Source organism: Aquarana catesbeiana, linkage group LG03 (genome assembly GCF_042186555.1).
Source record: "Aquarana catesbeiana isolate 2022-GZ linkage group LG03, ASM4218655v1, whole genome shotgun sequence".
NCBI classification, from domain to species: domain Eukaryota; kingdom Metazoa; phylum Chordata; class Amphibia; order Anura; family Ranidae; genus Aquarana; species Aquarana catesbeiana.
In genome coordinates, this window is record NC_133326.1 from 165,951,578 (window position 1) to 165,978,127 (window position 26,550).

Below are 26,550 nucleotides of genomic sequence, written 5' to 3' on the forward strand. Positions count from 1 at the left end.
AATAATATACATGAACAGTGGGATTGGCTCATCAGTCTGACTGATGTCAGAGATGGTCTGTAGATAAATTACAATAAAATAAGGTAGAAAATAACTGCAGTATTGAATAAAAAAAGTATAGCATATAAAGAAAAATATATACAAAATATGTGCATATATATTGAGTCTATTAACAGTAACCTTAAAGAGTCAAAGCAAAAATGGCATTGATATTACATTAGAATTCCAAAAAAGTTACTACCAATGAAAACATAATACAGTCAATTGAAAATGCTTTACACTTAAATACAAAGCTTTACTTTATAAATTTCAAAGTTCATTGAGCTATATTGAGCCTAATGCCCATATAAAAAAAAACGAGCCATAGCAAGTTAGTGTAGTGATGCAACCATAGTGATACTTAAAAGGTTGAAGTGCAAAAGTAAGTAAATACATAACTCTCACCAGAACAGAGGCAGCAGATAGTTAAAGTAATGAGAGGGTCTAGGATGAGGAGCTGCTAGCACGAAGGACAGAATTATTTCACATATCACAGGCACAGCCTATTTTATCAGGCTTGATTATTAGCCAGTAGTAATAAAAGGCAGTACACATTTTGCCATCCGTAAACCTGGCTATAAGTACATTAAGCCCTTTTCCTACTAGTACAAAATGTTTATATATATATCTATATATATATCTATATATATATATATAGATATATATATATAGATATATATATCTATATAGATATAGATCTATATATCTATATATCTATATATCTATATAGATATATAGATCTATATCTATATATATATATCTAGATATATATCTAGATATATATCTAGATATATATATCTAGATATATATATATCTATATATATAGATATATCTATATATAGATATAGATATATCTATATATAGATCTATATATATAGATCTATATATAGATATATCTATATCTATATATCTATATATATATATAGCATTGTGCAAAAGTTTTCGGCAGGCAGGTGTGGAAAAAATGCTGTAAATTAAGAATGCTTTCGGAAATAGAAGTGGTAACAGTTTCTTCTTATCAATGAACAAAATTGAAAGTAATTGAACAGAAGAGAAAACCAAATTAAATTAATATTTGGTGTGACCAACTTTTGCCTTCAAACAGCAACAATTCTTCAATTCTTCTAGGTACACTTGCACACAATTTTTGAAGGAACTCAACAGGTAGGGTTCTTCCAAACATCTTGGAGGACTAACGATGTAGGCTGCCTCATATCCGTCATGTCTTCATGTAACCCCAGACAGACTCGATGTTGAGATCAAGATTCTGTGGGGGCCAAGCCATCATTTTTAGGACTCCTTGTTCTTCTTTACACTAAAGATAGTTCCAAATGACATTGGCTTCAGGTTTGGGGTCCTTGTCCTGCTGCAGAAAGAATTTGGAGCCAATCACACTCCTCCCTAATGGTATGGCATGTTTGATAAGTATCTGCCTGAATTTTTCATCTTTAAAGACACTTGATTTACAGAAATGCAGCCACTTGCAACTTGAAAGGAACCTGCACCATGCTTCACTGTTGCCTGCATGCATTCATTTTTGGGCTGCTCTCCAGCCCTTCATGAAGAAACTGCCTTTTGCTACAGCCAAATATTTAATATTTTGACTCCTCAGTGCAGAGCATCTGCTGCCTTTTTTCTGCACCCCATTTTCTATGTTTACTTGCATAGGACATGGAAAAAAGGCTAAGCGACTCAACTATGCATAAAAATCTAGGAACTGGGTGCAGAAAATTGCAGCAGGTGCTCTGGACTGATGAGTCAAAATTTGAAATATTTGAGGTAGCTTACATCCACAGATGGTCTGTAGTTAGTTCTCCAAGATGTTTGCAATGACCTACTTGCTGGGTTCCATCAAAAAAACTGTGTGCAGGTGAACCTAAAGGAATTGAAGAAGAAAATTGTGTGCAAGTGTGCCCAGAAGAATGAATGCTGCTTTGAAGGCAAAGGGGTTGATTTACCATAAACTGGAGAGTGCAAAATCTGGCACAGCTCTGCATAGAAAGCTATCAGCTTTCAGTTTTTTTGTCAAAGCTTAATTGAACATGCTAAAGGTAGAAGCTGATTGCCTTACTATGCACAGCTGCACCAGATTTTGTAATCTCTACTTTTAGTAAAGCAACCCCAAAGGGTGGTCACACCAAATATTGATTTGATTTGGATTCCTCTTCTGTTCATTTACTTTCCGTTTTGTTAATTGATAAAAATAAACCATTAACACTTCTATTTCTAAAAAAAATCTTAATTTTCATCATTTTATCACATCTGCCTAAGGTGCTGTACTTTTGCACTGTGCAGTACCTAAACCTCAAAATATTCTAGTTATTTTCATGTAGATGTAGGGTTTTAGAGCTGGTACAAATATGCTTTTTGTGTTAGGAGAGTAGAAGTACAGAGATTGCATAATATGTTCTGCCACAACACGGCACAGGTTATGCATACACACTGCTGACATCTGTTGTATAGTAATGGCAATGGTGGTTCACTGTAACCTTCTCTGTAGTTATTTTCTAGTTCACTGCTAACTGCAGCTATGACATAATAATCTCATCAGCTGTGTAAAAAGAAGTTTAAAGAAGCCATTGTTTTTTTTCAGGCGCCCAGCTGATTGACATGGCTTATCCTACCAAACCTTTAGTTGTTAGAGCATCTTGCAGATAGATAAATGAATAAATTGGTTCACTATGCATGCTAGCCACTAGGGCAGCTGATAAACATGCAATGCCAAGAAAAGAATTTTGTGCATTAGCTCTGAAATGACAATATGCTGGAACCACTCAGTGTTTAGATTTGCTTCATTTGGAAATCTTTTAAGTAGTAATAATAATGTTTTGAGGAAATTGAGTGGAACACTAAATTATTCTCTGAAACCTGATTTCTAACTGTGCAAGGCTAAAGAAGCTGAAAATCAATGTACTTTTAAAGTCATTAGAGAGCAAGAGTCAAACATGTCTGTGTTGCTGTGCCGAAGCTTTTAGTGAGCCATAGTATTATTACAAAATCAGCCAGAATCTGCATTAATTTCACAGTCTTTTTCTTCAAGATACCCAAGGGTGCTTGATGAATAAAATGGAAATTTCAAAAGGCTGTGTTTTTATTAGTTAAGGGGGCAATGAGCCTTGAAAGTGCTGCATTTGACCCAAACGGTAGCCGATGCTGGCATGGGTAGCGTTGAGGGATTATGTATTCTAAGCACTAAAATGCTTTGTTTGAAGGTATACATACAAATAAAGGCTGAAGTCATTTAAGACTAATTTAAAATCTATAAACAAGTATTACAGCAAGTACAGTTCATTAAGTGTAAGACTTGATGTTCATTTTTCATTATCTGTGCAATTGTGTGCATCACTTTGTGTATATTGGTCTGATAGATGTTTAAAATGCACTAGATATTTGCAGTATTGAACACTGTAAAAAGGTTGCCTAGTTGTAAAGCATAAATCTAGGTTAGCTGTTTGCCTTATATGGTGCCCCTGGATGTTTGGCATAAGATTGTATTCTTTATCTGCCTCCAGGTTCCTCAGTTGCCCTAGAACCTTTAGCATATTATGGATAATGGGGTGCAGTACAGGGTTGTAATATCTGCATTCCTACATTATTTCCATCATTATTCTGGGTAGCATAATGATCATGATTGTAGGAGTGGAACAATTTCAGCAATGGCCCCACACAGAGAGGCCCAAGCATTCTTTGCGGAAGTTTCATTTTCATTTACACATCCCCTTTCCACCCTCACCCAGTGAATGTTCATAGAAAGGAGAAGCACACACTTCTTGTTCTGCTTCTATCTCCCCCTATCTAAGCTCAGTTTTAAAGACTGTACAGTAGACTTCAAGAGGCTGGAACCAAGCCAAATTCCAAAGTAGCAGGAATGGACGCACTGTATAAGGCTTTGTCTAGCCAGCAAAGAAAGTGTAGACTGAATAAAAAAGGGTTCTATGTTCGTCTTCATATCACCTACACTTATGTAAACAGAATAAAGATGGAGGAAAGAAACATCTATGTTTATAGCAAGATTTGAAATTTCTCTTGCAACTGACTTCTCAAAGGCTTCTTTAAATAAGAAAAGTGTGCCATTGTAAGAATATTTTAATTATTGACAACATTTGATAAGTGTTGTTGGGCTATACTTCCTATAAAGTACAGCAATATGTACCAAAGGCTGCTCAAACCCTAGGTTTTGGTGATTTAACATTGTATTTCAATTAATGATGTGTGGCCTTCAAATACATTTGTTCAGTCAGAATGGATATGTGTAAAATAAAAAACATTTACACCTAATCAAAAGTTACAAACATTTTTCTACTGCATCTATTATAAAAAATCAATATACACCAAACAGTCGGCAAAATAAAGATTTAAATCTTTTGCAAAACACATATATTCAACTCAATATTGAAAATCAACTTAAAAGAATTTTTAATTTTCAGACAAAAAGTTGAAATCTGTGCTCTAAAATAAGGATTTCCCTAAAATAAGTGTTAAGTGGCTAAAAAGCATTAGTCTGAAAGCGAGAGCTATAAAGACAAAAATGACTACTTACCTTTGAAAGTAAAATACCATTCGAAAGGTTTAAGTCAGCAGTTAATTTCTAGGATTTTTTAAAAATGTATTTATGATTCTTCTTCGTTTTAAATGATCTGCCAAAACAATAATGCAAATCAGTTACTTACTATATGTCCATTATATCAGTTATTTCTGTTTGATAAGAATGTTATGCGATATGGTGCATTACATTCAGTTCATATATAAATAAAGCAAATAAAGACTGAAATTTCAACTTGAAATACAAATTTCATAAAGGTTTTTACCAGAGTGCAAAAGATAAAATATTTACAAGCACTAATGGTTCCTTTTGCATTTTTTGGCAAACATATTTTCCCAGACTTTATTATGCTTTTAGTTAAAGTGAAACTATGCTTTTCCCATGTAGGATAAGGCATTATGTTGAATCTAATCCCCCACCTTCTCATTTGCACATATTCAAATTTACATCACTTCCCAATCACTCTGCTCAGCTGATGGAAGCAGAAGAAGCTATGAGTTGTTCACATCATAGTTTACACCAAAATATTGATTGTTCCCATTTAAAAGAGCTGGAATTTGGGTATTAGAAGAGTGCTGTCAAATAAAGTGAGTCATATGCTTCATCCATACCCCTAAGTGCTGGGTATTTTGTTTGCTTCCAGCAGCTGAACAGAACATTAAAGGAGCAAAGGAAAGCTGAGTATATCTTGTGGGGATGGTGAGAGGAGGGGTGGGGGTGCAGGTAATGGGGGAAACAAACCTGCAGCAAAACACACATTTGCTCCAAATCTGAATTCTATGTTTCGTCTACAAATTATTTTAAGTATAGTGTAGTGGTTTATTTATCCAAGCCCCATATTTAAAATTATGACCAAAGATTTTAATTGGAACAGCCAGAGTACATATATCTTTCTTTCACCTGCTTAAAGTGTAGGATGTGTGACCAAGAAGAATTATATTATGCAAGCAGCTAAGAGGGAAGAATCATGGGCAAGCTCAAAGATGGCTCATAAACAGCACATTCTTGTCTATCAGCTAATATAGAAAATAGGGCAGTTCAAGCACTATGTTTTTGACGTTTGTAAAGATAAATATATCAGCTTATGGATTAAGCCACATCTTTTATTGTTATTTGGGACATACACTTTTGATGTGTGGTTTTCATTTTTGTCTGGACCCTAGATTTAAATCTACATACATACAGGAAGGGCAATCTCAACACTCCAGTTGTGGTGAAACTACAAATCCATCATAGGATTTGTACTTCACCACAGCTGGGGTGCTGAGGTTCCCCAGCCCTACTGTAAATGTTTTCCCTGGCTAAAGCACTTGGCAACATTGGAAAAAGCTAACTATGTTACTGGAGAGGATAAGCTTGCAAAGACACTGTAGCTAATTCAAGCAACTATGAAAAAAAATATTAATACTTTAAAATTAATATGAAAGCTAATTCTTGAAATTAATTACAGTTATAAGAATCGTATGTAAAGGCAATGTGTAAGATTATGTAAACACGTGTATTAATTTGGTGTAACATCACTAAAACTTTCAAAACCTAGAAAAAAACTGCCATGTTATGTAATTCATATTTATTGTTTTGTAGTCATAGCATCTTAATGTAAACTAAAACATTTCGAAAGAAACAGTTATGCTATGTATTTTTTGAGCAAACACGTCTGAAAATATGAGTTATACTGTTTTTTCAATAAGACATTGCAAAAAGGGGCAAAGATGTGCAAAGGGCAGTAACATAAAACAACCAGACAAAAAGTGTCTCTTAACTGATCTCGCTGCAGAAAGGTAGAATTAAATTGGATGCAATGGTTTCTATTCCACCCCTGCACTTTGCACTGCCTTATTGTATAAACTAGGTGATGATATCCAACAATTATAAATATAACCACCATATGCTCTATTGTACTGTATTTACATCAGACAGTTATGGTTTCCTTGCTGTCTATATAAATAGTCATAATAATCATGGTAAAATTAGAAAAAAATTAAAAGCTTATACAGTGCCTGTAACTGATTATCTGTAGATCTCTCTCTCTCTAAATATGTGTATCCACCAATGGCTGAAAAGAACACTTCCCCATTTTGTTTTTTGTTTTTGTTCTTTCTTTCTTCTATGATCGGATTAGCAAGTCAGCACTGTAAGTACCAAACCACTAAAAAGTTCCAGGAGTTGTTACTTTCATGTACTACTGAGAACAGTGTCGTCTTGTGGCCGTTCTCGTAGACTGTGTTGGTTTAACAAGCGTCCAACCCTTTTGTCTTGTTGTTTTTTTTTGTCTTTCCTGCCCCCTGTCCCCTTGTCCCCACAGGCTGTGCGTTTGTTACATTTTCTACAAGGGCAATGGCACAGAATGCAATCAAAGCCATGCACCAGTCTCAGACCATGGAGGTACTGTATCATCTGCCCTTTCTTTGTTTTCTTTGTGCAAATTATTGGATAAAACAAAAGTCGTTCTTTATGTACAGACTGTTAACATGAAAATCACAGATCCAAAAACCCAACATTAGCCTCTCATCACACCATGTATTAGCCTTCCACAACAGGTTATAAGGCTACCTAGTTTTCTACACTGCACATCTTAGGTCCATTCAACTTAATCACAAAGCACATCATATCATAGTTTATTTCAGCTGCAATGCATCCTGGTTTGTACATTTATTTAAACGACAAGACAGCTGAATACATGATGTGTAGTCAAGAAATGCATTATGAAAGCCCACCACAAACACTTTCAAGTAGTCTCAAATGTAACAATGTGAAGGTTCATCTTCTAGGGTATGTGTATCTATGGAGGGACCTGGTCTGTATTTAAGTTGGGAAGCTGGAATGGAGACAAAAGCTCCAATAAATTACTAAATCGTTTAAAGAAATACAGAAAAACATTTACAAAAAAGGAGGAGGAACAAAAAGATTCCTTTACAGACCTAAATATGTGTCATTGTATTAAAAATATGCCATGCAGCTGACTGCATTTTTTATTACCAGCTATTTCAGGTCAAAGGCAACTCATAGAAGATAGCCTAGGCCAGATTGACTAAAATCTATGTCTATGGGCGAAGGCAGATGCTGATTGGTTGGTGGTTTTCAGGAGATACCTAATTTATGTAGGATAGTATTATTACTGTTCCTGAAACAAGCATCTAGAAGGGCAGCCTATGACACTCACTTTTTTACAAAGTATTTTAAATAGTATTAATGAAGTCCTTCAACCCATTTGTCCACATTTTCTGCCCTATTCAGCATGCATGTGAAATGCATTATTTTTTAACGATCTATTTTTGTAGTGATTTCTGCAGTTTCTTATAGGACACAAAGCACGCAAGAGATAAACTTTTCCTATATACACATACCCAAGCTAGAGATTTGGCATCAAGTAAAAAATATTACAACACAAAAGTATCTCCCAACAGTGCAGTTAAAATAAACAGATAATACATATGAACATGTCACGGCAATGCCATTAAAACATAACATCTCCCTTATTCATTATCCTAACAAACCACATTGAAAGGCAGAAAAGTGTAGTGATCAATGTTAATATTCTTTATTACCTATTTGGTAATTTTACATTAGTACTGGTTTTTGGAATATCACTTGTGTCCAGTAGGAGGTGACAAACATTGTTTGTTCTTTGTGGAAAACAAAGACAATCTGAAATATTGTGTTTATATGTACACCCCAAAGATTAACTGTAGGTAACTGCCAACAACTCCCTTTGCAACATATAGAATCAATTGGACACAATGGAAGTGCCAAAGCCTGTACAGGCATAACAAAGTAATATATTGTAGTTACATTTTTACTGTCCTTCCTACTAAAGAAGCCATGCCATCAGATATAATTGAATCCCACAAATACCTAACATGTGGCATACTGATCTAGAGCTATATATTACTCTTAATTTCCATAGCCAGCTCTTTTATTTTATATAAATGGGCCTTCAAAGGACAATATGGCTGATTAATATCACCACTCTCTGTCAGATAACCTTGCAATTACCAGACTTTAGGTCACCATGGTTCAACAGACCTAAATCAACATCCAGCAGGCAGTTTCTCCAGAGAGTTTCCTATTTTAAATCACCAGTGACACCTAGTCTTGACTTGTAGTCACACAGCAAACCAGCCTTTACATGGTAAACTACAATTGTTTTTTTATCTCCCGCCTGAATAGTTGTTGCCTTAACACTATAATTCCAAGCAAATTTGATTTCCTATCTTTTAATCCAGCATTATTTTCCACAAAAAAAAAAAGAAAATTGCATCAATTCATAGCAATAAAATAAAATAATTCTACAAAATAGAGATAAAACAAGGGTTATACATTATAATGAAATAAAATTGCAACTTAGAAATAGAACTCTTTAGGCAAATTGTATGCCAGAATAAAATAAAATAAAAATCCAAACATTTGTGATCTAACCTGCTCATTGTTTGTCAGTGATCTAAATGTTCCCAGTTTGTGTGGCATGGCATTTAGGCCTAGAGGAGCCTGAAATGTGCTGTTGATTTAAAAGATGAAAAAAATGTCTACATATGAAATGTCGCATTGCTACAATACCACCTGTGTTTGTTGCACAATTATCTCAAACATTAAAAAGAAAGGTTCGTTTTGATACAGAGCACTGACTTCTGAAATTACAGCTTGGCCTGCTGTGGTCTTGCAATTATATCTTTGAAATCCTACACAGAAAATTGGTTCCCACTTTATCAAAGTGATATTTAACCTGTCTAAGCTATCTTTTTTTTTTTAACTACTTCAGTGAAAGGAACATGCAGAAATAGATTTCACAGATGGAAAGAAAAAAGCATGCAATATATTAACATATTAATAAGTACAGTGAATTTTAGCATGCACTACACACTATATTCCCAACATATGTATGTTTGCTAAAAAGTGTATTTGGCTAGCGCGCTGTGTACAATTATTACAGTACATAATCATGAATACATCAGTTATATAGATGTTTTTCATTTATGTAATATATATCTTCAGTTGGGATATTTGAGTAGATTTTATATTAGGCTTGTCTTTTATCACTTTTGATGCAATAAACTTTAGGGTAAGTAAGGTTACAGTTACCTCTCAGGCTACAGTACTGAAACTCTTTAAAAGAGTCTGTTGTTAATCAAATGATTGTACATAATTGGGATGGAGAGAGCGTTTTCAGAAGATGGGCAAAGAGTTAAGGGTGCAATTCATTAGAAGTTAATGGTATCATGACATCACTAGCTTTAAGTGAACTGATATGAATTAAAATGTTGATAATGGTATATTACTGAAAATGATCAACTACAATCACTAATTAAAAAACTGCAGTAGCAGATTTAGATTAGCATATAATTCAATACCATTAACAATAGGATTGGGTTAACTCAGCTACTAATATATAGTTACCAATAAGAATTTTATGTTGATCTCAAAAAGGGAAATCTAGCTAATTTGAATAGGATACAACACTTCACACATCAGCTTTGCTCTACCTTATTAAATACACATGTTTATTTACGTTCAGGTATAATAACTTTTAGCTGCATATTTTTTAGGTGCAGTAAATGTGATATTCTTCAGACATTCACTGCAGGTGAATCAGACACCAATTTAAAACACATGTATCAGGAAGATACGCTTGCAGTGAATGTGTGATGAGTGTCACAATTTTTGCTTTAAAATATATATGCCCTAATGTACATTGCCAAACTGATTAACAAGAAGTATAAGGAAATAAAATGTCATTCCAGTGCATTTAAATATGGAGGCATAAATAAAACATCATATCTGTGCACTCATAATTAGCACCCTCGCACTATTGTAAACTGAAACAACCAAAATGGCATTGCATTGACATATTCTTATATACACCTTCAAATTACTCTCATACCATCTACACTTGCATACAAAGGGACCAAATGAAAAATTAACAATCGAGTATTTAGTCTGTGATTATGTCATGGTCTTTCAGAATTTTGCACAAAAAACATTAATATTGAAGCTTCCATTACTGGTTGATTTCAGCATGCATCTATACTGTGTTCTGTATACTGTATTATGTGTATAATAATTTTCTATGGCTATGATATTGTGATGTTATGTGCTGTGTTTTGAAATCAAAACTTGTCAATAGACTTGATTTTTTATTTTATCTTGCTTTCTTCTTTTGTATGTTTGTTTATTTGTTTGCAATGCTAGTCTATCCCACAGCATGTTGGGTACTAAATCTTCATTATGGCACCATGTTGTGACCCATTAATCTGTGGCTTTGTTAAATGAGAGGTGAAAAGCACAGTGCATGAAAAATGTCATAATTTAATTGTTTTCAGTTTTTCAGATGTAATGAGATTGGCAAACTAAATCTATCTTCTTTTAGTGAACAGAAAATTTGAACTTTGGTTGAAAATCTTCAACTTGTAATCAAAATATGTTTCTTCCAGGACCATGCCTGTATGACAGTATAGTATAGCAATCTGTTAACCAAGATACATTACAATAAGGCCATAATTGTACATCCAAATAATAAAAATAACCATATATAAAATAATAACAATAAAATTAGAATGTATCTGCATACAGTTTAAACAAATTAAATAATTACAATTATTATGTATTTTCCTTGAGGGAAAAAATATAAAATTGTATGTGTTTATCTGATTCCCTCACTTAAATTACCATTGTTAAAAACAATAAATATGATGTTTGCAAAATAAAAAATAAAAAAACAATATTTAGTTTTCTCCACCTTCCTTAAATTTAGAAAGCAAGAGTATTATTAAATAGTAAAAGTCTTCTGATGCCCAGCTCACATGGAACTCAAACTCCAAACTACAAAAGTACTTTTGTTTAGTTTTGTATAAAATGGTAATGAATTAAAACCACTGTCGGATTTTTACTGATGTATGTGTCCCTGGTAGGAGGATTTTACTCACTAAAATATACAGCATATAACTTTTATTAGTAGAGTGTGAAGGGCTGAAACCTCTGTCAGTCCCAACAGGGACATTAACAGTCTTAAGGCTGGGTTCACACTAGAGATTGCAGCAGCTCACAGCAGGAGTCTGGTGCATCTCCATTCACCGTTTCAGGTCCAATTTCACCCCAAATTTTGGGCTGAATTCAGACCTGAAACAGGCCAAAAGACGCACAGGGCTCCGGTGCAATTTGCACCAGAGCTGCTGCAGAGATGTGTGAAGCGTCTCCATAGAGAGCCAGTCACAATCTCCTGCTATGCGAATTGAATGCAGGTAAAACTGCATCCAATTCACAATAGTGTGAACCCAACCTAAAACCTAAGAGGAAATACACTTCTTTAATCTATCCAAAGCAAAAAAAAAAGATTTAGCTGGAGTTCCATTTAAACAAAAGCTGGCTGAGTAATTGGCATTTGATTGTTTTAGATAAAATTGGCCTTAATTAAATCTGACATTGGCTAAAAGGATGGATGAGAACAATTACTATATTTTAGGAGTTGAATCTTTCTGGACACAAAATGCCTTCATGGGTTTGTGGTCATTGGCTGACAGCTGTAGTGGGGTCCTCTCCAGTTTGTCTTTCCCAACATGGCATGACAAAAACAGTCAGCAAATAACATTAGAGCTAAATACTATACCTACCTGCCTGTGAGCAATATGTAATTCAGTATTAATAGCTACCCAATGCTGTCCATTGACTCTATGTAAAATACACTCTTCCCGAAGGAAGATTGTTTAAATTTGTTTTTAATTTGTATTGGAATTTTTACAGCAACTGCTTGAAGTTTACCTTTTGGTTTGATGTTTAAAAAGAGTGAGATGAAATAAGAGAGGTATTTTGTATAGAGGCCTGATTTACTAAAAGAAAACGAACAAGATCAGAGAGAAATTTCTCTGAAAATAACTGTTACCCTTGTAATGTGGGTTCACATGAGCATGTGGAAGTATGCACAAAGTGACTGCAATCCCCTAAGGGACTGTGTAGTTGGGCTTCAATGGGCAAGTTCAGCATGCTGTTGATATCAGTTTGAGATGCTTTTGAGATCTTTCAAAATGTATTCCAGGTGCAATTGACCTGCATTTAAGCTGTAGTTGACCTTTATTTGACATCGTCGATCTGCACTTCACATTCACATACATTCATGTTCAATGAACAATATACATCAAAGTCTCAATTTGCAGTGTGCATAAAGCACCAAAATAATGCCTCTTTTGTGCATTATAATCAAAAAAGGTGCACCAAGGAATATATCTGACCTGTATGCACATCATGAACTATAATATTTATAATTTTGGTAGTTTTTTTTACAGTCGTTTATAGTGTTACCAGTGTACGATTCATACATTTTGAATATGAATTAAATGCACATGCAGAATAGCTAACAGATAACTAATAGTCCCCAAAACATTTAAAATAAATGATTATTATTATTATTATTATACAGGATTTATATAGCGCCGTTTATGCAGCGTTTTACAACATTAGGGCAGACAGTACAATTACAATACAATTCAATACAGGAGGAATCAGAGAGCCCTGCTTGTTAGAGCTTACAATCTAGGAGGGAGGGTCAAGTTATACAAAAGGGTAATAGCTGTGGGGGATGAGCTAATGGAGAAAATAGTGCAGTTGTTAGATGGAGGCAGGATAGGCATCTCTGAAGAGGAAAGTTTTCAGGGATCACCTAAAAGTGGATAAATTTGGAGACAGTCTGACAGATTGGGGTAGGGAATTGCAGAGGATGGACGAGGCTCGGGAGAAGTCCTTGAGGTGGATATGGGAGGAGGTGATGAGGGAGCTAGAGAGCAGGAGGTCTTGGGAGGAACGGAGAGGGTGATTAGGTTGGTATTTTGAGACTAGGCTAGTGATGTAGTAGGGGCAGAGTTGTGGATGGCTTTGTAACTTATTGTTAGTATTTTGAATTTAATTTGTTGGGTGAGTGGCAGCCAATGGAGGTATTGGCAGAGAGGGGTAGCAGACACTGAGCGGTTTGTAAGGTGGATGAGCCTGGCAGCAGCATTCAGGATGGACTGAAGGGGGGGATATTCTATTTAAAGGTAAGCCAATGAGGAGGGAGTTGCAGTAGTCGAGGCGAGAGATAACCAGGGAGTGAATCATGTGGTTTCATTGGTTAGAAAAGCGTACATCTTCGCCAGCACACCATGGATCATTGGTTAGAAAGGGACGTAGTTTAGAGATGTTGCGGAGGTTGAGGCGTAAGCTTTGGAAAGTGATTGGATGTGGGGCCAAAAGGAGAGTTCAGAATCCAGGATAACACCTAGCACCTTGACATGTGGGGATGGGTGGATGGTTGTGCCTTTGCTCTTGACAGATAAGTCAGGGGAAGAGGCACATGGGGGAGGAAATATTATAAGCTTGGTTTTGGACAAATTGAGTTTGAGGAAGTGGTGTGACATCCATACAGATATGTCGGTTAGTAAGTTAGTGATGCGTGAGGAGACTGATGGAGTGAGTTGAGGGGTGGAGAGATAGATTTGTGTGTCATCAGCGTAGAAATGATATTGAAAGCCATGAGAGGCTATCAGCTGACCCAGGGAAGAGGTGTAGATTGAAAATAAAAGAGGTCCAAGAACAGAACCTTGGGGGACCCCGACGGAGAAGGGAAGAGGAGTGGAGGAAGTAGAATTGTAAGGGACACTGAAGGCGCATTGGGATAGGTAGGATGAGAGCCACTGAAGAGCACAGTTACGGAGACCGAGGGAGTAAAGTTTTTTTTTTTAGGAGGGGGGGGTCAACCGTGTCAAAGGCAGCTGAAAGGTCCAGAAGTAGGAGTACAGAATAGTGTCCGTTGGTTTTTGCAGTTAGTAGATCATTTGTGAGTTTTAAAAGAGCAGTTTCTGTGGAGTGTTTGGGGGCGAAATCCAGATTGAAGGGGATCAAGAAGGTTGTTCTTAATGAGGTGTTCACTCAGTTGGTTGTAAACCAGGCGTTCAAGGAGTTTAGAGGAAAAGGGGAGCAAGGAGATAGGGCGTAAGTTGTTAAGATTGGAAAGGTCCAAGGATGGCTTTTTAACTATGGGGGTGACCAGTGCATGTTTTAGAGCATTGAGGAAAATGCCAGAGGTGAGGGAGAGATTGAAGATGTGGGTTAGAGAGTGTAGGATGGAGTCAGAGGGGACCGTAGCATTTGAGAGGGAATAGGGTCCTGCGGACAGGTGGTTAGGTGGGTGATAGAAAGGAGTTTAGCAACTTCGTCTGTAGTAGCAGATTTGAATGAGGGGAGTGTCAGTTGTATGTGTTGACATGGGGTCTTAACTGGGGGAGATACCTGTAGAGTGGAGATTTCTTTACGGATTGTATCAATCTTGTTTTTGAAGTGATTAGCGATCTCCTGGGCAGTGAGTGAGTCAGTGGGTGGAGGCGGTGGAGGACGAAGTAGAGTTGAAGGTAGAGAAGAGTTTACGGGGACTGGATGAGAAGGTGTTAATGAGAGTTGTAAAATTGGTTTGCTTAGCAGTGTGGAGGGAAGAGTATTATTTTTGGAGGGCAGATTTGTATTGGTTGAAGTCTTTGAGAGACTTAGTCTTGTGCCACAGACGCTCAAGAGCACGACTACGTTTTTTGAGAATTTTTGTGTCATCTGTTTGCCAGGGTTGTAGGGGTTGAGGCCTGATTCTGTGTGTAGTGAGGGGAGCGAGCTTGTCCAAGGTGGAGGACAGGTATTTATTGTAGATGGACGTGGCTTGGTTGGGGCAGGACAGGGGAGAGATTTTATCATAGAGGTGGTCAGTAGCAGAGTAGAGGAGAGAGGAGTTGAAGTTGCAAAAGTTTCTACGGGTGATGGTTAGGCAGTTGGAGGGAAAGGTGGTGGAAGACAGGGGGAGAGAGAAACTAATAAGGTGGTGGTCGGAAAGAGGAAAATGATTGTTTGAGAAGTTGCATGGAGTGCATAGGTAGGAGAATACAAGGTCAAGGGTGTTGCCGTCAGAGTGAGTAGAAGCCTGTACACATTGCTTCAAGTCAAATGAAGAGGTTAGACTAAGAAATTTAGAAGTAGTGTTTGTATTAGCAGGGATGTTGAAATCACCGAGAAGGATTATGGGAATTTTTGAAGAGAGAAAGTAGGGTAGCCAGGCAGAAAACTCATCAAGAAAAGTCGATAATGGTCCAGGGGGACGGTAGATCACAGCAATTCTTAGGGAAGTTGGAGAGAATAGACGTATACAGTGGGCTTCAAATGATGAGAGGGAGAGAGAGGGAGGAGAGTGAATAACCTGGAAGGTGCTCTGGGGGGATAGGAGGAATTCCCCTTCCACCTCCCTTGCGTCCATTAGGTCTAGGGGAGTGAGTCCAGTGAAGGCCATCCTGGGATAGGGAAGCAGGAGAAGGGGTGTCAGATTTGTGGAGCCAGGTTTCGGTGAGAGCAAGTAGATTAAAGTAATTAGTGACAAAGAGTGACAAATGATCTTATATCTTTAATGCTGAAGTTTAGGTAATTATATTTTTGCAAAGTTACATTGGTCCAGCTTGAACTAATGTAAGTATGCATGTGCCATACCTGGCCGATTCCCGTCGAAGCTGGGAATCACTGCAATAGGCACTGCCACTACAGTGTTTACTGCTAGCTTCCGGGTCCCATGCAGGACATCACCACACTGCCTCTCCACTTTGTCCAATTACAGAACACTTTGCATTGATTGAGAAAATGTCAAGTGATTTCCGAATGGTGCCCATGCTGAACAAGCGACCTTTGTATTCACTAAGCAGCAGGACTGAATGACACCCTAATGCACCCTTCAAACCCCTTTATTTTGCAGTGCAATACAGTGGGGTGGATTTACTAAAGGCAAATAGACTGTACACTTTGCCATTCCCTTTTTTATTCATTTTCCCCAGAGATTAGTAAATGTGGTAAAGCTCTGTTGATTTCCATCATCCAATCATGTGCAAGCAAAATGCTGTTTTTTTTATTTTCCTTGCGCCTGATACCTGGGCATTCTTTGCAAAGTGAAGCTTTACCACATTTACATTTACAAAGGGAATGAGTGCAACTGCACTTGCAAAGTCCAAAGTCTATTTGCTTTTAGTAAATCAACCCCAATGTGTTTAGACACACTCCCATTCATTGTGATGGGTTGCATTGCTAAAAATGGTGCAGGCATTTGTTGCTGTGCATTCTGGTGCTTTAAGAAGCCCATTCAAATAAACTAGTTGCGTTAGCACTATGCACAAGTGTAATTGTGCACTTTATACACAAAGTTTGTTAGGGCCTTTCACACTGTCAGTTTTTAAGGCGGACCTGACCCTCCAGTCTCCCCTATGGAGCAGCGGATGTCAGCAGGGACATGTCCGCTGACATCTGCCGATATCCGATCCGATCATGTCAGCAAAATCAAGGTGGATAGTGGTCCAATTTTCCATCCGTTTGAAGGATCGACATGATCAGATGAAAACAGGAGGTCCGTTTTCACCTGATTTCCCCATAGAGAAGAGTGGAACTTTGTTCGTCTCCGCTCTGGCCAGTGAGTGGAGATGGACCTGTCATCCACCTGAACAGCGGGGATCAGCGGAGCGATCCCCCCGCTGAGCAAGTGGATTCCGCCCCACGGAGGCACCCATGTGAAAGGGCACTTAGTGAATTTTACCCATGTTTACACTATAACAGGTGTCCAATTTCAGGCATGTAGTAAATACTTTGAGGGATGCTTAGCTTACTCCACGGATGCATCAATATCATGGTGTATGCGTCTGTGGTCTAGTAAAGCAGTATTATCATATTGCTTTGCTTGTCAGTGATAAGGTAGTTTCTTTTTAGATATGAAAATAGCTTCAAAGCCTACAGTTAGTAAAAAAAAATGCAAAAGACAGCACAGAGGACATTACTTACAATCAGTGCAATGTGTCCCTTGTACTGCTGACTGAAGCTTTAGATTAAATCTTCCATGCTCTAATGTCCCTCCTACCTCTATTAGCTTTTGGTGTGGTGGGGTTATGAGAGTCGAGGAACCTGTAATTTTTGATCATCAAGAGTACCTACTCTGCACTTCCTTTCCACTCCGCTCCTTCATAGATTTTTAATTTTTGACCAAACAAAGGCTTTAAAAAGTCTCAAATACAAAATGTACTGTAGGTTACGCAAATTCTGACATGGCACAGTTTGTTGTATACTCAAAATGACCAATGTAGATAGGAACTTAAATGCAGAGTTTGTTGATCTCTGTACAAACAGGAGAAATTATCATTTTGAAAACCTTTAAAACAGGAAACATTTTTTTTTTCATACTATAAAATCTATGTCAGCAGCCTAGGCCTGTCTAAGGGTCAACTTTTTTTCAAAAAGTTTAGCATATAATATATAACAATAAAAGTTTTTAGGGGTCTATATAGATAAAAATAAATAAAACCTACGCTTGCCTTTTGCATTACATTTTAGATGTCTGATTTGACATCTAGCATTTTGTAATATGTGTAGTGCAAAGTTTTCATGAATAGTATCCCCGATGCATGTGTTTACATTCATATGTGCATGTATGTGGCGGTGGGGCAGGGTTCAATATTTTTGGGGGAGGGTTTTAAGTTCTTGGGTGCAACTTTAACTCTTGACACTTTTTTACTAAACCTTTTTGTTCATCACATAGGGGACAAAAAGTCCCCTGCGGGATTTTTTTTATGACAGGTTCCCTTTAATGAGACATCAGGGCTCTAAAGGACCCCTGATGTCTACCCTGCCCTCCCTCCACTGAAGCTAATGGAGCAAAGATCATGCTTCAGTAGCTTCCTCCCCCACCAGACCAGCCAAAGAAAGTGACACAGGAAAACAGAAGTCACATGTTGCCTCCAGGCTCTTGGTGGGAAGGGGAGATCAGCGAATAGATGTTGACTGATCTCCCTCCTTTCTACCCAGTGGCACCAGCCATGCTAGTCTTGGATCCGCTGATAAGAGTGCAGAGAAACATGGAGGTGGCATATGTGGGAGGGTTGTTGCTGGGGTGTGTAGAAGTGATCCAGTGCCTGTACAGCCACTGGATTGCTTCCATTTGACATCCAACAATTGGCTTTTCAAATGTATTCCCTTCTGCTGCTTTAGTATGGCATACGAAAACAAATGTTTAAAGGTTAAAATATTAAAAATGTAGGTAGGTAAATACCTTAATAGTTATAGTCAAGTAAACCAACATGTGTTCTGCCTGAATTGCTCTATAAAACAGGAGATAGCAAAGTAAATATTTTTTTCACGTGAGTAAAGTTTGCCTTACACTACAGCATGCTGGCTGAAAGAAAACAGATTTCTTCATCCACGCGATGCAGTGCAGATGAGCAAATCTCCCAACTCAGATATTGTATTTTGACAGCCAGTCCCAATGATTGGATGCAGCTGCTTTTCATCCAAAAATTTTCTAACAGTCTCCTTTGACAAAAGTTGATCCAACCAAAATGCAGCTTGTTCCTTAGGAATTGGCCAAAATTTTCATAGTGTGTGGTAAACTTTAGAATAATCTTCAAAAAAACGACTGTCACTGACATACTTTATGAACCCAATCAGAAATTCACATAATATAATAAACAAATAAAATATCATCTATTCAAATCTAATGTAATAAAAAATTAAGAATAGATTTAAAATAAATAGTGCCATGTAAGGGATACTTCCCATTTAGGTGCACAAATCCAATCATTTATTTCGAAATGTTGTTTCGTTTTCTCAAGAACTTTCTGCCTGATATCCATTGGAGATCAGGAACTACACAGTCTGGCTAACAGGGAATTAATTAAATGTGTTTACTTGTGGCATTTTTGTAATGTGAGGCACTAATTAGTATTGATAATTGCAGTGACTAATACAGAACTTGTAACCCCTTGGAGTCTAGCCATTTCCCATTAAAAGCGCTTTGTGTCCAAAGCACGTCTGAAAAGTACTTAGCCTGTCATTTATTCTGGTGGCAGGTTTGCTTCTTCAGATAATGAGGCACATTCAACAGACTCTCATTTTTAATTTATTTTATTAATGATTAACCCTTACAGTTTCTATAACACAAGAAACCATTACATTTATGGTCTATGTCTCAAGCAGACTAGCAAATTAGTGATTGTTTATTTAAAGCATGATGTTCAAAAATATAGATAAGATAAAAATAAGTTAATTGTTTTATTCTTTTTAAATCCTCCCTTTCTTCCACAAAATACATACACAAACAGACATACACACACACACACCTGCTATTAGGGTAAGTGGAGGACTCTTTTTAGAGATCACACTGCTCTTCACAATGCCTTTTTTGTACAGACTCCTCCCAAACCATGTTTTGTGGTTATCACTGTTAAAATGAAAATCAGAATATGCTATATAATCTAGTTAATGTTCAGAGCTACAATTGTGTGCTTCTTCATATATATACATATAGACAGAGAAAGCAAAGGAGAATAAAAAAAAAAACACAGACACGACTATAAACATTGATTTATTTCAGTAATAAAAAGGAAGTTTAGAATAATTAGCAAAGAGACAATGGGACATTTGATTTCGAAAGAGTTTCCATCTGAAATTTTTGCACACGTGTAATATGCCGAGAAATTCAGCCAATTCAGTCATTATAGTCTGTAATGTAAAATGATTGCAGCATATTTTTTCTCAACCCCACCTGACCTTCTGGTTTGGTCATAGTTGCCACATTTAGTTATTTTACAAAATATGCTTGCAAAATGAATAGAAGTAAATATATATATATATATATATATATATATATATATATATATATATAAAAATTACCATAGAAACACATGTCTTTGCCATACTGCCTTAGACAACAAGGTGTTAAGAACGTTTTAAAATATCAATGCATTTACTACATTAAGTTTTGTGGTTGAAAAGAGGTCCTTTATGCTTGCTGTGATAATGCCACTGTGACATTTTCCATGATATAAAATCTGGTAGGTATAGTTCTTCTATACCTTACAGGTATATTTTTCTTTATTCCTCCTCATTTTCCCTCATTCAACGGCAAAGAACACTCTCTTTTATTGATATAATTTTGATAATGGCTTCTGCTTTAGAAATTCACAAACTAGTGAAAAATGGAGCAGGCACAGATGATGAATAAGATAGGTATATGATGAAGAAATTGGTTTATGCATTGCATTGAAAAAAAAATGCCTGCAAATGGAATGTCAGGTCGCAGTCAAGATTTCAAGGCAAACTGCATTGTATTTCAGTTTCATGTATTCACAGTTGTTTTGCTTTTTACTATAACATCTCCATCTCTCTGTTATCAAACCATAAGATAAACCTCCTTTTATAACTGATGGTGCTACATAATTGGTGTTTTTCATACAAGCTAACATACTGCATATGAGATCATTCACAGCAGGCTACTCACATATATCATTACTATAATTCTTTAGTGCCAATTACATTTCAATTGTCAAGTGTCAAGTAACATGTATTTATGATTTATGATACTGGTACAATCTACACCTGGTACTTATTCCATTTGTAAGTATAAAAATTTTGCCAGATTCCAGATACTCATGTAAAGATATTGAGCCTCACTCATTGTACTAAATGCACATTTATTATAGAAGGCCTCATTAAGACTAATTTGTTTAGTGCTGAGGTAAATGTAAAAGTTTAAACCCGAAAACTCAAATGACTTACCTTTGCAACCTTGAAGTGAAGATTTTGCTCTATAAAGTAATTTAGTTATCTTTCTTCTTTGCTGCTTGCACTGCTGCTGCCTGTTGGAATTTGGTATGGGCCCCAATGACAGACCTCCAACTTACGAACTGGCTTCAGAAGTGTTTTCATCAATGGAAGAACATTGCAAAAGAAAACTCATGCTTGTAGCTTTAAATAATGACTGTAGAGGCAAGGATACTCTCATTAGCCTTTTAACACCTCTCCCGACTAAAACACAAAAATATGTTTTGAGAAACCAACACAAATGAGGACATAGACTGATTAGACCTAAGATACAAGTTAAAAATTATATGTTTCTTTAGAATTACTGATTTTATCATGACATGTCAAAAATACGGGAGCTCCAAAATTAAGTATTCCTATTTCCATTAGCTATATAGAATTATATACAGCTTATATAAGGTTATTACACCTAAAATAAATGAAAAATCCTATGCATATGTAATGTCCTACATGATATCAAGCAATGCCACAACACTTGATTAAACATTATCATGTAGTACCCAGGAGGTAAACATACGGCTAACCAAAGCAAAAGAGAATCGAAGTCATGAGCTCCATACTGTATTGGCTGTTATATGTTTCGTTGTGATCTGTCCCATTCCAGGGGTGTTCTTCACCTATAGTGGTGAAGTTTGCCGATACACAGAAAGACAAAGAACAAAGGCGTCTACAGCAACAGTTAGCACAACAAATGCAACAGCTTAATACTGCCACATGGGGTAACCTTACTGGACTTGGGGGACTTACGCCACAGTATTTAGCAGTAAGTATATCAATTTAAATTTCATAATAAGTTTATTTGTTGCAGATATCTAATGAAATTGGCACTTGTATTACTTATTACTTATCAACTTAAACTGTATTTACTGGTACGAGTGCTTCTCCAAATGCTGTCCTATAAACCAGACAGAAGTACACTTTTGTAACCACTGGCTAATTATGCTACTATAGTTGTTTTCAAGTCTTTGGTTAGACTTACAGTTTTCTGAATATTAGGCAGTATGATGATAGTATGATTGAAATAATGATATTTACCAGCCAAGATTTTTTAAGTCCTGTGCGTATGTTGCAATCAATAATAGACTTCTAATATGTATTGTAAAGGGACTTTGTGAAATGGGAAGTAAAGTCACAGTGTTAAAGATCAGAAAGAGAAACTGCAGAAATTGGTTATAATGTTCAAACCAATATGTTGTTTAAAGTGTATCTCTTGCTTTAACTTTTGTGTTTTGGATACACCCAGAAAGGGTTAGAACCTCTGTCATGTTTTCATTGCTGTCTATGCTGGGGAGATTCACCTTCTCCTTTTATCCTGGTGACCGTGCATGTGATTGGGTATTCTTCACTAAATAAATTTTCACTAAATTCATTAGGCTAAGGGAAAATTCCCTTACAAAGTTAGAATTCCCTTGCAAATTGAACAGCCTAATTGCCTTTATTAACCCCAAACTAGTTTATTTACTAAAGGCAAATAGACTTTGCAAGTGCAGTACTTATTTTCCCTGGAGCTTAGTGAATGTAGTTAAGTTCTGCTGATTTCTAACGCCCAATTATGTGCAAGCAAAAATGCTATGTTTTTTAAATTTTCCTTGCACCTGATTGGAAGTACAAAGTGAAGATTCACCACATTCATGAAGCTTTGGGGAAATTGAAAACAACTGCACTTGCAAATTGCACATGCTATTTGCCCTTAGTAAATCAAACCCAAAGTGTCTTCCAATAGGGACACCTATTCCAGAGATTACTAAGAGGAGATTTCCATTAACTTTGGACAGATTTCCTCTCATTTCCTGTTGTTTCTTTAGGAGAAGGTCCCTTTCACACAATCATTTCGATTAGGTCCATCTGTCAGTTTTTCAGGCTGACCTGATCGGACAGTCTATTCATCCCTATGGACTGTCTTTCCTCTGATCTGTTCCGGTCCAATAAAAACAAACAGAAGCGGATCCATTCTCATCTGTGTAGGTGGATTGGATCTGAGGTCAGGAGTAAATGCACAGCAGTCGGTTTACACCCGACCACCCAAAAAACAGAGCGGGCCCTGTCCATCTCTCTTCTGCATAAACTGAGCGGACATGGATCTGTCATCCACCTGCTCTGCTCTGCTCTGATCAGCAGGGGATCTGTGAGTGGATCCCCTGCTGATAATAATGAAGTCCACCTTTGTGAAAGGGGCTTTAGAAGTTAGGGGAGATCTTCCCAGTGGGGGCACTGAGAGCAAAAACAGGGGTGTCAACCATACTTTACATTGTCCAGAATTAAAAAAAAAGGCTATATATACAATACAAGCAGTAACCTCAGTAAGCAGTAAGCAGTAGTTCTTGCATTTGTTGTTAAAATCTCCACCACTTTCCAAAAAATTGAATAGAATCTATGTATAGTGAGGATATGTCAGCACTTATTCCATGTCTGACACTGTAGATTATTATTCAACATAACTGCACCCACAAGTTTTGTATTAAATTGTACATATATGGCTTAAACATATTAAAATATCTAATTGTGCTAGTAAGGGGTTCTATAAAAACATTTTTTTCTTGAAAAAACAATGCCCCTTTAATCTGTTGCCAATTATTCATAGTCTTTTAAATAACAAGGAAAGAAAGATTACAGGAGCTGAATAACGTGTGTACTTAACAACTAGTTTTCTGCTACACTGACATTTAATGAGTAATTAGTATTTAACTCAAGGGGCCTTCAGGTTTATTAGTGCAAATCATAGTTAATGCTTGTTCAGTATTCGTATAAGGGCTTCATAAATTTCCGCGGTTAAAACTTTATAATATGTAATCACACAAATGCATGTCTGCATGTACTAGCCAGTTACAGAATAATCATAGAAGTCAGTGTATTCATGGAAAAGAAGCACATTGCAAGAATAAAGAGAAAAATAGAATCATATTTGAAGATGAGTTATGGTAACTACAATACTACTGAGGGCTTTAATTAGTCGCGCTGTGTCAGTTTAAATGTATTTAACACCTGGCTGTTAAAAAGACTAAATTGATTAATTGTTTTTAAAGCAGTCATTTTATTGAATCCCCCTAGTGTGTGCTCCTTTCTTTGCAGAGATTAGACATTGATATAGATTTACAGCATCAACCCAGGGGACATCCTGTCCATCCGTGAGCAAAAAAGTCTTTAATAAATGGAATATATGAGGAAGGGGAAAAAAACTGTGTGCCACAATGCATATCAAGCAGCCAATTTGTCTGATTGTGGATGCCTCATTGCTTGATTTCTTGTTCTTTTATGTACAGCTCCTGCAGCAAGCCACCTCCTCCAGTAACCTGGGCGCATTTAGCGGCATTCAGCAAATGGCTGGTAAGTGGAGAAAAAAGCATTTCATTTTAGCCAATTATGCCCTATTTTCTACGGCTCTTAAGTTCTTTTGCACTAATGATGTTCTGTTAAAAAGGGACACCCCTCTGTTAAATTCTCAATTGAAACACTTGCTCTCTTAGAAATGGAAAATTGAACCAACTGCTCCGAGGTTGAACAAGTAGTTTATCCTGCATTAGTCACCCGCCATTTGTCCTAAGCAACCGATTGTAAAAGGCAGGATAGCTTTTAGTCCCCGCAGCTGCATCATATTCTAATAATGGTGATGACAAAACAACCGCAGGACCTCGGTTTAACTTCTATGGAAATTGCAATGTCCTGGCAACCAATTTAGTGACAACGCAGGCATTTTTACAGAAAAGCAATGAATGCTGGGAAGGAAAATGTTCTGACCTTCTTTGGCAAAATTCTAAAATTACAAGCATAGAGTCAATACAGGATTAAAATACATTTTAAAAACCTGCAGAACAGTCTGGTAGCACAAGATGCCCAGACAACAAAATTACATGGTACATTTGATTTATTCTTTTCCTTCTCTCTCATCCCCCCAAAAATAAAATTATCATTTAGTTTAAAGAAAAATCAAAGCTTGACTTTATTTGAAAGGCTGTGTGTTGAAGAATTTCTCTGTAATGAGCTCTGCCTGTAGTAGCTGATGTGTAGTGATTAGTGAAAGGTCATTCCCACTGTGTGACCTTCCATGCTGATATTCTAAGTTAACATGGAGCTGTAGAAGGCAGGGCATGCAGTAAATCAGAGTCTAGATGCCCATTATGCCTGCCGTGAGAAACTGCGAGAAAGCTTTCTCTTTGTTTGATGCAAAAGCAAAACAATTTGGAGCATTAATGTGCCTGTATTTTATTTTAATCATGACCCCCACTGCATCAATGAATATGTAATCTGCACAAATAAGGACAAAATGTCCCTTTTTTCTTTCCTTTCTGGACTGTGACACACATGGCTCTCTGCTGTGTCCTGCCTACTTAATGTTACTAGATATACCTAGCCTTTTATATGTCTCCCAGGTGCCTTTGCCCTTGTAATTTTTCTTGAATGCTGTTCCTTTATATTTTTTACTTTAGGTAGTAATTTTATTCACATGCAATTTAGTTGCTACTGGCCCAAAATAGACCACAAAGCTTTTTAAACTTTAAACTTCATAAGTGATTGTGTGAGTAAAAAAGATACATAAGACCTTTTTTTGGACTACAGAAATTATAAGAACTAGCAAAAATAACATAATTTAATATATTCAAAGAACAATTAACATTTACAAATGTATGTAACTACCTCCCTATGCACAAAAAAAGATGGATCAGCTAGTAGGTAGGTTATAAAGGGTCAGGTTAGGGTTAGGAATGAGGCTAAGATTATATTGAAGGGCTCAAGTAATGGATGTTTAAATGTTAGGGTTGACTGTGGGATAAGTTAGTTGGGGGTCAGGGCATGTAAAGGGTTATTTTTTCTTTTTCTTTACCATGTTGAAATTACAATGCTGAACACAACTAATGTCAGGATCTTGGCACTAATAGCTAATATACTAAAATTTAGATAAAAATGGGTTTTATCAAAGGACAGATCCAAGTTATTGTATACAATGTGAACAGATATCATGGAGGATGGCACGGGGGACAGAGTTGCTTATCTGGCACGCTTATATACATCCCCAGTACAGCGACAGATCAATGTTCACTGTGCACTTCCTCCTCTAGGTCAAGCCACTGACAACACTCTGATCTATGTGCCAGAAGATTTCCCACAGATTCCGATAGGTAAATCAACTAACAGACAATATACAACTCAATGTCAAATACGTTTTTACAAAAATGGCAAGAACTAAATACAGGTCCTTATTTGTTGCTTGAAAAAGTTTGCAGGTGTCCACCAACATTTACAGTGGAACCCATAAAAAAGTTGTGTGTTTGTTTTTCTAGTGCAGAATTATTGTGCTCCACTACCCACTCACCTCATTGGAAACTGGAAAATTGGAAAATTGAGTTAACTAT

The 26,550-nt window shown here is 36.7% G+C and overlaps 1 protein-coding gene across 27 annotated transcripts in view; it reads left to right on the forward strand.

Annotated features, from left to right (window-relative positions):
- Positions 1–26,550, forward strand: part of CELF2 (CUGBP Elav-like family member 2) — a 785,403-nt gene that overhangs the window by 667,882 nt on the left and 90,971 nt on the right. For 14 of the 27 annotated variants that reach the window (XM_073619453.1, XM_073619451.1, XM_073619452.1 and 11 more), the window contains 4 exons: positions 6,888–6,967; positions 21,807–21,965; positions 24,463–24,526; positions 26,257–26,316. In XM_073619453.1, coding sequence (XP_073475554.1) covers positions 6,888–6,967; positions 21,807–21,965; positions 24,463–24,526; positions 26,257–26,316 — 363 coding nt within the window. The remainder of the gene's footprint in view (positions 1–6,887; positions 6,968–21,806; positions 21,966–24,462; positions 24,527–26,256; positions 26,317–26,550) is intronic. The other 13 variants (XM_073619459.1, XM_073619466.1, XM_073619468.1 and 10 more) reach the window with 1 other exon arrangement.